Here is a 15,366-nt window from a genome sequence, read left to right as displayed (position 1 = left end):
TGTGGGGACTGAGGGAGGGTTGGGGTGGTGTCCCTGGGGTCTGAAACCCCATGTTGTCATGCCATATAGAATGGAGATAACGTGAGAAAACATCATTCTTCAGCCTGGTTGGGAAGTGATGTGCTACTGCTGCTTCTCTCTCCTGCTTCCTCTTCCTCTCTTCCTGCTTGGTTCTAGCTTTCTCTTCCTCTCTCTCCTCTGGACCTCTCTGTTCACCATGCCTGCATGAAAGGAGCAGGTTGTGTCTGGGAATGTCTCGTCTAATGGCTTTGTATAAGCTTTTATGATAATAATAATAATGATGATATTTGTCATGCACTTATTAAGTGCCAAACACCTTACTAAACCTTGAGGTAGATTCAAGATAATCAGGTTGGACATAGAGGCTCACAGTTTAAGAGGGAAGGAGAACAGGTATTGAATCCCCATTTTATAGATGAGGTAATGAGGCACAGAGAAGTTAAATGACATGCCCAAAGTCACGCAACAGGCAATTGACAGAGGTGGGATTAGAACCCAGGTTCTCTGTCTTGCAAACCTGTGCTCTACCTACTACTAATAATAATAATGTTGGTATTTGTTAAGCGCTTACTATGTGCCAAGCACTGTTCTAAGCGCTGGGGTAGACAAAAGGGAATCAGGTTGTCCCACGTGGGGCTCACAGTCTTAATCCCCATTTTACAGATGAAGTAACTGAGGCACCGAGAAGTTAAGTGACTTGCCCAAAGTCACACAGCTGACAAGTGGCCGAGCCAGGATTCGAACCCATGACCTCTGACTCCAAAGCCCGTGCTCTTTCCACTGAGCCATGCTGCTTCTCTAGCCATTCTGTTTCTCCATGAGGACCATGTGTGTCCAGCCATGTTTGTATCTTTTTTTATGGTATTTGTTGAGCCCTTATTATGTGCCAGGCACTGTCCTAAACTCTGGGGTAGGTACAGCTAATCAGGTCCCACATGGAGCCCATAGCCTTAACCCCATTTTACAGATGAAGCGACTGAGGCACAGAGAAATGAAGTGACTTGTCCAAAGTCACACAGCAGACAAATGGTGGAGCCAGGATTAGAACCGAGGTCCTCCTGACTCCCAGACCCATGCTCTAGCCGTTAGGCCACACTTTTATGCATCTCCGTGTGTCTACCTGTTTCCCTGTATGTCTATGCATCTGTGAGTTTTTGTGTATATTTGTGTCTCTGTGAATGTATTGGTTTCCCTGATGTTTTACGTACCTGGTTAAATGTCACTGAGTCTTTGTTTTTGGTATTTTGCTGTGTATTTTGTGTAACTGTGTGTAGCTGTGTCTGTTTCGGGGTTTCCATTTGTGTTGTATGTCGAGGTGTGTGTAGCAGTGTTTGTGTATGTATTAATTGTTTGCTTCCATTGGAGTATGGGAAAGTTACCCCCGCACCACAGTAACTTTCCATCCCAGAGACATAAGTTGGGCTCCAGGAGCATCCTAATTCTATGTTGTGGGATATAGTGCACAGGGAATGTGGGGTTATGGTCCCTCAAAGGGCTCAGACCCTCAGTCTTGCAGTGATGAGGCTTTATTCTGCTTCTCCTGGCAGCATGGGTTGGGGAACTCCTAAGATTTAATATGAAAACCACTTTCCAACCTTTCAGAAAAGCCCCCAACACCATTCCATTATGAGTTGGAAAGTGGGTCAAGAGGAAGTGAGAAAAAGGGAAGGTGGTTCTTCTGCTTCTGCCTTCCCCCAAGTTGCCCTCCTCTGCCGTCTGAGGGTTACGTCTTTCATGGATGAAGGGTGAGGAGTCCTCCCCCTCATTGATTGATTGATTGATTGATTCATTCATTCATTCATTCAATTCATTCATTCATTCAATAGTATTTATTGAGCGCTTACTTTGTGCAGAGCACTGTACTAAGCGCTTGGAATGAACAAGTCAGCAACAGATAGAAACAGTCCCTGCCGTTTGATGGGCTTACAGTCTAATCGGGGGAGACGGACAGACAAGAACAATGGCAATAAATAGAGTCATCCATCCCACACCATTATTGACCAGTATGCCACCCTATTTGAAAAAGATGAATCATTTTTACTCTTTAACCCCTTGGGTTTCAGGAAAGCAGCAAATACCGCTAGCAATCTTGAGCTGTGTCTATTGAAACCTCTGCACTCAATATAGTTGAAGATAAAGCTAGTGGTCCTTTCGCACACTGATTGGGGGTGATCGATGGAAGCAAGCAAGGAATAGCCACAGGAAAAGTGCTGAATTATTTTACATTTCTCCTGGGCCCACCACCAAATGGTCGGTTTGCATAAGGCTCCTTTCAAGTTCTGGGTTGAGATTGGGAGTGCTTCTTTTCATGGGCGACAATAACGTTTTCCAGATTTGCTCAGCCCGGGTGCAGAGTCAGATATTGTCATGGAAGAAGGAAGTGATGACAATGACAGTGAGAGAAACAGTGGTTTCATGGACGACATGGAAGAGTCACTGACCCAGGATGCTGAGATGACACTGGCAGCGTGCCAGAGTGACAGCGGGGAAATGCAGGACCCGGACCAGGACCACGATGACTCAAACAGGATGATTAGGTGAGTATAGGGACCACCCACCTCTAGGCTAATCGGCTCACCAGGATACCAACAAAATACCACAGGACTGCAGCTAAGTGGGCCGACGTGGACCGCTTTGGCTGCATGTGGCTCAAATGGCTCCTTGCTTAAAGGTTAATTGATTCATTGCTCAGAACTCAGAAGAGCTAGAGAAGAGATCTGCATGAACAAAGTTATAGTAGTAGTCATAGCAATAGCATTTTTGAGCTCCCTTTGGGGGCACTGTAGTGGGGCATTAGGCTCTTGGAAAGTACAAAATAAAGAAATGATAATGTATCCTTCCAATAATGAGCTTACATTCTCATGGGGGAGACAGACAAAGTATTTACAAGCTTCACTCTTCCAAAACACTCAGTTCCCACCCTCACCCAGATTTCTCCTTAAGAACCATGGAGTCAATCAGTTCCTGCTCCCCCTGTGTACCCCAGGACAGAGGAGTCCCTAGTCAAATGAAGGCTAATGCTATCTGCTACTTTTGTAGGATCTCCAGTAATAATAAGAGTCACAAAAATAATAAGAGTAATTGTAGCATTTGCTAGTGCTTATTCTTTTCCAAGCACCATACTGAGCACTGGATTAGTTTTTGGCACAATCACATCGAACACGGTCTCTGATTGTTCCACAGGGGGCTCACAATCTAAGGAGGAGGGAGAACAGGTATTGATTCTCCATTTTGCAGATGAGGGAATTGAGGCACAGAGAAGATCAGGTCACGTAGCTGGTAAATTACAAAGGTGGGATTAGAATCAAGATCTTTTCACTCCTAGGCCTGTGCTCTTCCACTGAGCCATGCTACTTCTCCAGTTGACAAGTAGAGTGCTCTGCCTTCAGCAATATGCATGCTGTCGTTTAAAGTAATCTATGACATTTATGAACAGCCTTTAAAAGTTGATTCATTCAGTCATATTTATTGAGCACTTACTTTGTGCAGAGCACTGTACTAAGCATTTAGGAGAGTTTAATACCACAGTAAACAGATACATTGCCTGCCGACAATGAGCTTACAATCTGGGTACCGCACTCTGGGTACTGAAGAGCAGAGGAGTGGAGTCGAGAGGTTCAACTTAAAGCAAGTCCCTCATAGCTTTCTCAATAAATCAACGGTAATTATGGTGCACTTACTCTGTGCAGAGCACTGTGCTAAGCACTTGGGAGAGTACACTAGAGTAAGGAAACACAATCCCTGCCCTCAAGTTGCTTGCAATCTTTTTGTTGCCATTTGCTATCCACCAAGGTGATATTACTATTTTTGATGCTAACAGCAGTTATTCAGTTAGTGGACATTTTGTATAATTTCTTATTTACAAAATGATAGAATTTGATTTATTCAGTGTTTCCTGTAACTTCAATCAATAGAATTTACTGAGTGCTTATTTTGTGCAGAGAACTCAAAATAAGATATATTGGTATCATTGTAACCACTTTACAACTGAGCGAGCATATCAAAATGAGATCCCTGAAACACAATGTTATTGTCAAGAAGCACATTTGTTCTCTTTGCCTATTTCCCTGTAAGAGTTTGAAGAGAGCATTAGATTAGTCATATTTGTTAGTAGTAGGCACTGAGCACCCCCATGTTGCAATCTCTGCATGATGATAGATATAGTAAATGAAACTGAGTTATGGAAACTTTACCATTCATATTTACCCAGACGTCAATCAATTAATCATTGGTATTTTTTGAGCATTTACTGTGTGGGAAGCACTATATTAAAGTGCTTGGAAAGTACAATGGAGCTGGTAGACACAATCCCTGCCCTCCAGGAATTTACAATCCACTGGCTACCTATTGATTTTATTTTTTTGTCTGAGTTTATTTGTGTGGCTCTTATTCATATCTATACATAGGACACCCTTCAGCAAAAACCCATATTTCATTCCAAAATGCAGCTTTTCATCTGCTTATTTCCAAAACCAATAGAGATTCTGGAACTGAGTCTACAAGAGAAGACTTTAGATTTGGGAATGGAATTAATGCACAACCACTTAAGCTGGAGGCCAACCATGTATTTATTGTTGTCTGTTGGTTTTGAATCTTCTTACAAAAAACTTAATGTTACGAAGGAGTTGGTAATGGTAATAGTAGTAATAGTATTTATTAATCATCATGTGCAAGGCACTGAAATAAGCACTAGGAAAAATGGCGATTCTTCTTAAGCTGTTTTGATTTTCCTTCAAGCCCTTCAACAAGCAACAACATTCCTCTGATGAGAGTGGTCCAGTCTATCAAACACACCAAGAGGAAAAGCAGCACTGTGATGAAAGAGGGCTGGATGGTTCACTACACAAGCAAGGACACGCTGGTAAGAATTCCAGAGAGCAGATTGTGTATCTTATGCCCACTGGGGAGAAATGCCTAATGGGAAATGGTGAGCTTCCAGAAAGCATGGCTCTCCTAAATAGTTGCAAGAGGACTTAGTTTAGACGCACAGCCAATCTGAAGCAGTCGGTTTGAGTGGAGCAAACAATTGAGAGAAAAATACAGTCACTGACCTCTATCTCTCAGAATTTCTGCAAAACAGGTCTAATGGTACCTGTCGATTTTGCACATCATTTTATTTTAAATGAAACAGGAGGAATGGGAATGGCAAGAGAAGACACAAGGCGATGTCATATTTGATCACCCGCTGGTTTCTACACTCGCTGCTTGTATGTTGAGAGAATCGGCAGAAAAGGCCTCTCTAATTTCACACTAGCATCTGTAATGTGTTTCTATCCTTCCATATTCAATATCTGGGTCGGGGGTAAAAATTGTAGTTCTAATTTCTGCTGGCTATTTCATTGGTTGCTCCCTGTTCCATCCAAAGAGAGCCAAAGAAACTGTCTCATTTCAAGCTGGAGTTGAATCTGGCATTCTCCTTCTCTCATGATCTTAGCCAGTCCTGTTGTGAACCAGACTCTTTCTCATCAAGGGTCTTGCTGCATCGCCTATGCCAACTTGGCTCCAAGTTCCCAGTCATTCCCAGAAATGATGCAGAGGTTGGGATTTACCAAGGATGCATTCAGTGCCATCTGAGCAGATAGCAGACTGGATCAATTTAAGATGCCGCCCTTCACTAATGTTTTCCCACCAGCAGTGGTTTGTAGCCTACTCAGAAAGGCAGAGGGCAGAGCAGTGGGAGTAGAAAAGGATAAATGCAATTGCAGAAAGGCCATGGAGAAGGGAAAGAGGAGGTGTGATGAGAGAAAAGAAAGGAGGATGAGGCAGGGGAGGCTAAAAAGATAGAGAAGCCAATAAACCAAGCTATCTGGGTCATCCAATTTCTAGGCCAGTTATCAGTTGACTGTACTTTTTCAGTTCAGGCAAGTTGCTGGATTGTTAGGAGCCTTGTCAAATTAAAATCTGGAACCAATAGCAAATCAGAGAGGCCCTGCTACATAGCCCAATTGTTTGTACTTAATACATGATTTCAGAGTCCAGTCTATCATTTCTGCTTTCAGAAATAGTTTCCTCCTTCAATCAATCAATGGTATTTTAACACTTTGTACAGAGCATTGTGCTAAGAACTTGGGAGAGTACAATACAGTTGGTTACAATGGGCTGTGGTCTGGCCTGGTGGTTGGATATGACTGAATGCTCATCTCAGAATCGGAGTTCTCAATGAAGCAGATTTTCAAAGAACACTGGTGTTGAGGCTGAGGAGGGAATAGTGATGCTATTGCTTGATGTTCGGCATTGGAAAAGTGAAGTTATGAAACAATGGGTATCACCCTTTGGCTAGACAAAGGCTTCTGTCTTTGTATGGCTCACACAGTCATTGCTGTTCTCCTAAAAGTTAATGGAAAAATCTTTAAAGGAATTTGTATTGATTTTTTGCTCACTGTCTGCTCTCTGCGGAGTTTTGAGTTTATCTTTTCTCATTCCAGAGGAAACGGCACTACTGGAGGCTAGACAGCAAATGCATCACACTCTTTCAGAACGATACTGGAAACAAATACTACAAGGTAAGAATGCTGCAGTCCTCATTGTCCATGAATGCTGGCCAGTTGGGATTCTCATGGGATTAAATAATAATAATAATAATGATGATGTGTTAAGTGCTTACTAGGTACCAAGCACTTTACTAAGTGGTGGAATAGACACAAGATAGACACAGTCCCTCTCCCATGTGCTGCTCACAGCTTAAAAGGGAGAAAGAACAGGTATTTAACCCCCTCCTCTGTTGGGGAACAGAGGCACAGATAAGTTAAGTAACTTGCCCTAGGCCACCCAGCAGGCAGTAAGTGGTGGAGCCAGAATTAGAACCCAGGTCTCCTGACTCCAGTTCTGGACACTAGACCGTGGTAGTGGCTTGGAATGCTTGAATCCTAGATATTGGTTCCAAGTTTTCATTCCCTCATGATTCCAGATGGGTCAGCATGACCCCCACAGAACCACCTGGTTCATACTTTCAAGAAGTCCTGGGAGAATTGGGTTCAGAGTGAAAGACTCAGCCTGAGATCTCACTGGTATTTTGAAGGGTCTATCAGGTCTGGGGAGTTTCCGGTCCACAAAATCAGATGAAATGTGAATCCCCAGTACCCTGAGGAAGCTGGTTGATTGAAGCTCTTGCTCCTGTCCAACTCTGATTAATCTTTTCCTGGATTTCTGCTGGATTCCTGACAAGATAAATTGCCTTATGGCAGATCATGCCAGAAGGGGAGATCACATCAGATAGTGAGGGCTAAACTTCCAGAGGGAATTTCACACTAGAGACCTATCCTGCCTGGGTTACTGTTCACTATAAGGACTGGAGGAAGAAGCTGTTTTCCTTTAAGGTTTGGAATAGGCAGAGGGATTTTTAACTACTACCAGGCCTGCTATTACAGTGCTTTTATTCCAGTGGTCATTATCCTGCTCTGGCCAGCGCCCAGCACAATAGAAAGCAAACTAGTTCCAATTCTGTCTCAAATCCTTTTGGGACATTTGTATATAAAGTCAGAATTATGTTAGCTGGGTTTTTGGGATGCAGGGGGGTTTTGTACAGTTCCTGAAGTCTTCCCACTAATAAGATTAACCGATTAGATTCTTGCCATTTCTGCTGCCCCTCTGGTCATTTGTCTAGGGAAGGGGGTCACTGTGAATCAACAAAATCCAAACCTTTTGCTAATAGTGATTATAGCAATGCTAAAAATCAATCATTATTTTTTATTGAGAGCTTATTCTGTGCAAAACACTATACTAAAGTGCTCGGATTAGGGCAATAAAGTATAGACATAATACCTGCCCTCAAGGAGCCTACAATTATGCAGGGAGACAGACATTAAAATAAATTACATTTAGGGGAAGCAATCAGTATAAACATATGTACATAGGTGCTATGGGGAGATGAGGTGGGGTGAATAGCTAAGGTCTTAGTGGGTAAGGATTCAAGGGCATAGAAGATGCAGTAGGAAGGGGAATTGAGAGGGCCATTAAAGAGATTAGTCAGGGAAGGCTTCCTGGAGGAAAACCGCTAAACTGACTACATTTCCAAAGTTACTTTATAACAGGGATATAGTCCTATATATATTTTTCCAGTTTGGGAAGGAAAAATCTATAGAATGGGAATTTGAAATCTTCCATGAAAGAGGGCCTTGTGGGACCCACCTACATGATTGCAGCTGCACTGAAAATGTAAGTTGCTCTTTAAGTTGCTGAGGAATGTGAGGAGAGGAAGGTTATTCTGCCTGTGTTTGATCACCCACGTGGTGCCAACCTTTTTTTTTCATAGGAAATTCCATTATCAGAGATTTTGTCACTGGAGCCTGCTAAAACATCTTCTGTGATTCCTAATGGGGCTAGTTCCCACTGTTTTGAAATCACCACAGCACATGTCATCTACTACGTGGGAGAAAAGCTGCTCAGCTCCTCAAGTGCCTCACCCAATCCCAGCATGCCCATCAGTGGGGCAGGCCCAGATGTAGCCAGAATGTGGGAGATGGCAATCCAGCACGCTCTCATGCCTGTCATTCCAAAGGGGGCGTCAGCGGGATCAGGGCCCAACTTGCACAGTGAGTCTGCCTCTTCCCCTCCTCGACCTCTCCCTCACACCGGAACATATGTGCATATAGACATGGCTTTTAGGCTAGGTCATTCGATTAGGAACCATGTAAGGAAACTTGAAACCTGTCCTGACTTCCATGCCAGTTCTAAAAGTCTAAATATCAAATATCTCTATCAAGACAAAGCCCATGCTATTCTCCAGGCTCACACTTTTGGTTTAAGATACATGTCTGGGAATGTGATTCCCCAAACTAGCAGTAAATTACTCTTTGTATTTTCCCACTGATGAAAAGCCAGGGACAACTGATCTTGGACAAGTTGTTGCAGGTCTTGGGCCTCAGTTTCCCCACCTATAGGATGGTAAAGATTTAGATATGAGGATGCCAATTTAACAGTTGGAACAATCTTTGAGTTGTTAAATGGAAAGCACATGTTATCATCACCTTGTTTGGTTTTTCACCAGGGGCAATAAATCTGTATGAACCCACTGGGGATGCTGCCCACACCACCACAGAACCACCCTTGTTTCTAGAAAAAGAGCATTAATTTTTCTTAATCTTCTCAACTGTATAAGCATCTTGCTATTTGCAAGGCTGAATTAATTCCCTTTCTTATAATCATCATGCCACCTCCAGAAGCACCAAGGATAATGTTTCATATACTTGAATGTTTAATGACCAAGAGGAATTTTGTAGAGGATTAGGGTGGAGTAGTAGTAGGTGTATCATTTTGAAAGGAAATTTGAACTTTCCTGAAGAATGTCCACCAATTGGGTATACAGTCAGACTAGTCAGGCCCATTCCCTCTCCCCTAAATTTGGCTTCAGTTAACTGGATATTTCAGGTGAAAATTATTTTTTGACCCAAAATATCCCAGGAATTGAGGTCAAAATATATTTTTAAGCATTAAATTATTTGAAAGATCTGCCAGTGAGTTCAGTGTCTCTCTCTCTCTCTCCCTCCATCATTCAGTAGTAGTAGTGAGCACCTACTATACAGAGAGCACTATAGTAAATACTTGGGAAACATATGACTGATATTTGCTCTTCTTTCTCTGTTTTTTTGCTCTCTCTCTTTTTCCCAACATGTTATATAGATGTTAAAGTATTGTGAAACCCCCTGTGGAGAATAATTCTGTAATCACAAGGAGATGGAAATGATCTAAGAGGGTTTCTTAGAAAACCTCATTGCTATGATTTAGTCAAAAATAGATATACAGGGACAATTGGAAAATTTATTTGCTACTCTCCTTTGTAATTCATTCTAGACATCTCTATTAATGATTTTTTTTAATTCCAGGGGATATTTCTATCAGCATTTCAGTATCAAATTGCCAGATTCAAGAAAATGTGGTGAGTGTTTGGAGACAGAGGGTGGGAAACTTGGGAGAGCAGTGGACCATTTTGAAATAGAAGAACTGGTGGGCATATTTCACGGCCCTCCCAGCCCCTTTCATTGACACTTTGAGATATCTTCCAGAATGTCAAATAGATTGGATCTGGATTGCCCCTCTCCCTAAAATTTCAGGCAACATTTGAAAGGTGAACATTAATTTCCTGTGGAATTTTGCTCCAATCAAAGCTGGCAGTACAAAACTAGGTGAAGTGGTGTTCGTAAGATACTGATTCCACAACTTGACACATACAGAGTGAAATTAAAAGAGCCAGCAGGGAAAAATATTCCTGAGCATACTCAGAAGCTACACAGGGTGCTGGGGCAAGCCTGGTACAATTGTTGGGAAGCCCTGGTTTACGTCTGTTCTCTTGCCAAGAAACAGGACTGCACTTTGTTTTCCGACCTTGATGATCTCTAAGGGAAGAAATTTCCACAGTCATCCTTTTCTACTTCAGAATGTACAGTATCCTAGACTGCAGAATTTGCTTTCAAAGGCCTGGATGGCCTAACAGTAAAAGCTATAAATTACTTTCCACTGTTTGGATGACAATCTATTTTTTCCTATCTTTCTCCATGTACAGTTGAAATAGAAATAGATCATTAACATGAACTGATGATTATCCTATACTCTTGCATTGATGATATTATGGTTATGCTGCAAGAATGGCAGTTAAAAATTAAAAAAAAGCCTAAATATATGTCCGGAGATCCTAACCAATCAACAGAGCAGCAGAAGAGCCACAGAGAGAGCCAGCCAGGAGTAACTCAGGATTTCTTATTGCCCTGTCTCCTCCTTCCTCCAAAATCTATGGTGTTTGCCCACCATCCACTACCATAACCTTAGCTCCTCCTTTCTCTCACTGCCCTTGCCATTTGGAGAGTTCTTAGACTCGCTGATCTGTACATCTATTAAGATGTTTACCCAGTTTTCAAAAACTTTAAAGATCATCTGAAGGAATAAAAATAATCCCATCTATGTAGCACATAGCATTTTGCGATTAATCATTTTACCCTATCTGAGGTTTGGAATTGTCTTTACATCAACAGGATATTAGTACTGTATACCAGATCTTTCCAGATGAAGTGCTGGGATCCGGACAATTTGGGATTGTTTATGGAGGTAAGTCCCTTTGCACACACCTTTTAGCCATTTGACTTTAAATATCTCACACTTTCCTATCTTTAAAATAATATATGTTCTATTAATCCTCTTGAACTTACATTTTAATTTAGGCAAATTATGAGGGGAACATTTGTCGTATCATAGCTGATATTTTGGTTTTCCTTCATCTTGTCTCCTCTCAATGTCTTCTCCATAACTGGTCACATTTCCAAGTTTGCTGGAAGTCTAATTCTGACTTTTCTTCTCAGTAATAATATTTTGGGAAGTACCACATGTGTCTTTTTGAAATATAATAATGCTAAGAAGAGGCATCTCCTAAATCTTTTTTTTTTTTCAAATTATCTCTAATTTGTTGGGATTTCATTTTCTGCTTCTGTTTAGACTGAGGATGTCATACACTGGAAGCAACATGTAGAAAGTCATATCCCACTGCAAATTTCATAAATTCAGGGTGACTAAATATCCCATCATCTGTCAACACCTTAATAGTATACTGGATTTGCAAAAATAGACTTAAATTTTCTGTGGCAGTGAAGCATTTCCTGGCAAGAATGAGTTAAAAACCAGTTACTAAAACAAAAGTCTTCTAATGAAATAGGAACAAGTCAATTCCTATTTTAACAAGGTCTCAGCATTACCTGATCCTAAATTTTTGACATATTAGGTGGTTTCACAAGTTTTCAGTTTTCTCTATGACTCTATTTCTATGTGATGCACTCAAAACATCTCTCACTGTTCAGTACGTTTCTCCTAGCCTAGTATCCTCACCTATTCACATTAACAGGTCCAACCCCAGGGAAAAAAGCAACACTCTTTAGACTCTTTGAAAAACTATCCTAACTCTTGCACTAAGTTCACTGTTTAATTCCCTCAAAATTGTTGAATTCTTTTTGACATCCCAAAAGATTGCATTTATCTTTTTTTTTTTAGTAAGCAAACAGCTCCATAGCATAGGGACTGCATTCTTGCAGAACACTGCATTAATAATTATCATTATTATTATTATGGTATTTGTTAAGCACTTACTATGTGTCAAGCACTGTTTTCTCTAAGCACTGGAGTAGGTACAAGGTAATCAGGTTGTCCCATGTGGGGCTTACAGTCTTAATCCCCATTTTACAGATGAGGGAATTGAGGCCCAGAGAAGTTAAGTGACTTACCCAAGATCACACAGCTAAAGCACACTTATCTTGTAGAAGTAGCCTTCTTGTGCCTGATGCTTCATGCATATCAATTGTATTTATTGACCGCTTGCTATACTAAGCATTTGGGAGAGTACAATATAACAGAGTTGGTAGACATGTTCCTGGTCCATAACGAGCTTACACTCTAAAGGACCATTTGTATGAATATGTGTATACACACAAACACACAGAGTTTCTTTTGATAGCACATTTATTGTGCTGCATCCAGATTGACATTCATTGTTGGAAGAATGTTCCTTAATTACGCCATAGGGTTCTAGCCTAAACAAGCAGTAAAAACACAGTCTGGCAGACTGAATGCATTATGGTGATGGGAAGATTCTGTTCAAATCTTCCTCATTTTATCTGTCATTATAATATTTTTATTACATTCCAAGGATGTAATCCAACCCAGATTCCAAAATGTACATAATTTTCATCTTAAACTCTAAATAGTATGCCTGCATAAGTTAATGATTACTCAGGAGCATAACACAATTTCACATCATGTCATTATTATGGTATTTAAGAAAAATTTAGTATGGGCTAAGCACTGGGGTAGATACAAGATAATAAAATCAAACAGATCGATGCTGCTCCTAAATATGAAATTTCTTCCCACCTGAATTACCATGTACTTTTGTTTATGCGGCTCAATGGAAAGTGCACAGACCTGGAAGTCAGATGATTTGGGTTCTAATCTTGGCCCCAACACTTGGGTATTGTGTGACCTTGGACAAGTCACTTAACTTCTCTCTGCCTCAATTTCCTCATCTAGGAACAGCACTTAATAAATACTTTTATTAGTAGAGGTAGCAGTATGAAAATTGAGCTTCAGGCCCCTTGCGGAGTATTTAATCAGTGTCTGATCAAAGCTCTTATAATGTTCCTAGTCCCTACAATTTATTATGTTATCAGTAAACATTTTGTCCCTTCTACATCTTTACCTCCCAACATTTGTTTAACTCTTTCATAGAAAAGTCTAGGAGCTGGACCAAACCCAATTGGTAGTTGCCTAAAGCACCTCCTGATTGGGATGATTAATTCACCTAACGGTTTACTAGATTCAGCCAGTAATATCTGCCAGAACTCGTAAGATCCATCTAGAGAAGAAAAATATTGGACTATTGACATTTCACCAAAAATCTCACTTCTTCCAAGCCTGGGAAATATTCCCTTGCAAGTTCTCTTCGAGTAAAATATGCCACAGTGTACTCTCTTTTTAAGCTTGATTACTAGGTGGTATGTAAATTTTCTGAACCTTAAACTACAACTTGATACCTAGTTCAGCATTAATACAACTTTCCAGTGATTAGTTTATGCTCTCTGAAGTCACCCAAATATTCATTAAGACCAAAATGACCCCACTACTTCCCTCATCATCAATGAATTGCACAATTGCCCTCAGTTTTATATTGTTCTTTTACACTAGAAGAAACCATCGTTTGAATATTATTCCAGTGCATTTGGGTTGCCTCTCTTAGTGTCACTTGAATTAACCTGTTGCCAATCTGTTTTAATTAATCTGTTGCCATACAAGAAGCAGCGTGGCATAGTGGAAAGAGCACGGGCTTAGGAGTCGGAAGACATAGGTTCTAATCCTGGCTCTACCACTTGTCAGTTGTGGGACCTTGGGCAAGCCACTTAACTTCTCTGGGCCTCAGTTACCTTATCTGTAAAATGGGGATTGAGACTGTGAGCCCTTTGTGGGACAACCTGATTACCTTGTATCGACCCCAGTGTTTAGAACAGTGCTTGGCATGTAGGAAATGCTTAACAAATGCCATATTTATTATTAATTATTATTATTTTGTTACCCTGTTGCCAATCTGTTGTGGTATACTATTAACTTGGGCATTTGTTTCTAGTAAGAAGGATTTCAATTGAATTTGGTGTTAGTTCTTAACTTCAGTGGTGGTAATAATAATAATAATTATGTCGGTATTTGTTAAGTGCTTATTATGTGCCACTAAGTGCTGGGGTAGATACAAGGTAATTGATTTGTCCCACGAGGGGCTCACAGTCTTCATCCCCATTTTACAGATGAGGTCACTGAGGCACAGGGAGGTTAAGTGACTTGCCCAGGGTCACACAGCTGACAAGTGGCAGAATAATGATTTGAACCCATGACCTCTGTCTCCCAAGCCTGTGCTTTTTCCCTTAAGCCACGTTTTAGTGGCAATCTACTGGATTTTGCTATTACATAGAGGAATTTTGCTGAAGGTTTAAAAATGTTTATCAAGAAAAGGCACATTTATCATTTTGTAAATAACATATAATAATAATAATTGTGGTATTTAAGTGCTTACTATGTGCCAGGCACTGTACTAAGCTGTAGGGTGGGTAAAAGCAAATCAAGTTGGACACTGTATTTTGGTTACTATGTTTATTGAATTGGTATTCCAGTTTTTCAAAAGTGCAGGCACATTTGAATAGAACTTTACAATTCAGAACATAGTGTCAAGGTGACTATGGGCCCAAAGGAAATCTTTCCAGAAATGAGATTTTACTCAAAATTTGAGTCTCTATTGATTGCATTTATATTTATACTTTGAAATTTCTTCAAAATACTGTACCATTTCTAACACCCTGATTGAGGCATTTTGCTTTCAAGTTCTTTAAAAACATCTTGTTTGTTGATATTGTCTTTGTTAATTGGCTCACTTTCTAATTTGAAGGAAAACATCGCAAAACTGGAAGAGATGTGGCAATTAAAATCATCGATAAATTAAGATTTCCAACCAAACAAGAAAGTCAGCTGCGCAATGAGGTCGCAATTTTGCAGGTACTTTGACAGCTTTTATTTGGCTGTGAAATGGTGAAAGCTTTACTATGGACCAAGAGACTTAATTGCCTTGTGCTGCCTTTAGAGCCATAGCGTATGTGTTCTTAAATCAACTGTACCCATAAAAACTCTCCTACAGTGACCTTTCTAGAGGCAGATAGGCAATATATTTAATGTCATCTCTTTAATAATATTATGTAATAATCTTTATGGCATTATTAAGTGTTTACAATGTGTTCAGCTCTGTACTAAGCAACAGGGATAGATACAATATTATCATTTTGGACACCATCCCTACCCCACTTAGGGTTCGCAATCTAAAAGATAGGGAGAGTG

General features: G+C 40.6%; 1 protein-coding gene across 3 annotated transcripts in view; it reads left to right on the top strand.

The window, feature by feature from the left end:
* The window catches only part of PRKD1 (protein kinase D1), a 165,507-nt gene that overhangs the window by 131,450 nt on the left and 18,691 nt on the right, over positions 1-15,366 (top strand). For all 3 annotated transcript variants that reach the window (XM_029079057.1, XM_029079058.1, XM_001512942.6), the window contains 7 exons: positions 2,354-2,558; positions 4,759-4,882; positions 6,447-6,524; positions 8,273-8,552; positions 9,843-9,895; positions 10,986-11,058; positions 14,924-15,030. In XM_029079057.1, coding sequence (XP_028934890.1) covers positions 2,354-2,558; positions 4,759-4,882; positions 6,447-6,524; positions 8,273-8,552; positions 9,843-9,895; positions 10,986-11,058; positions 14,924-15,030 — 920 coding nt within the window. The remainder of the gene's footprint in view (positions 1-2,353; positions 2,559-4,758; positions 4,883-6,446; positions 6,525-8,272; positions 8,553-9,842; positions 9,896-10,985; positions 11,059-14,923; positions 15,031-15,366) is intronic.

The sequence above is a fragment of the Ornithorhynchus anatinus genome, chromosome 14 (assembly GCF_004115215.2).
Source record: "Ornithorhynchus anatinus isolate Pmale09 chromosome 14, mOrnAna1.pri.v4, whole genome shotgun sequence".
NCBI lineage: Eukaryota > Metazoa > Chordata > Mammalia > Monotremata > Ornithorhynchidae > Ornithorhynchus > Ornithorhynchus anatinus.
This window is presented reverse-complemented; position numbering and strand designations above follow the sequence as displayed.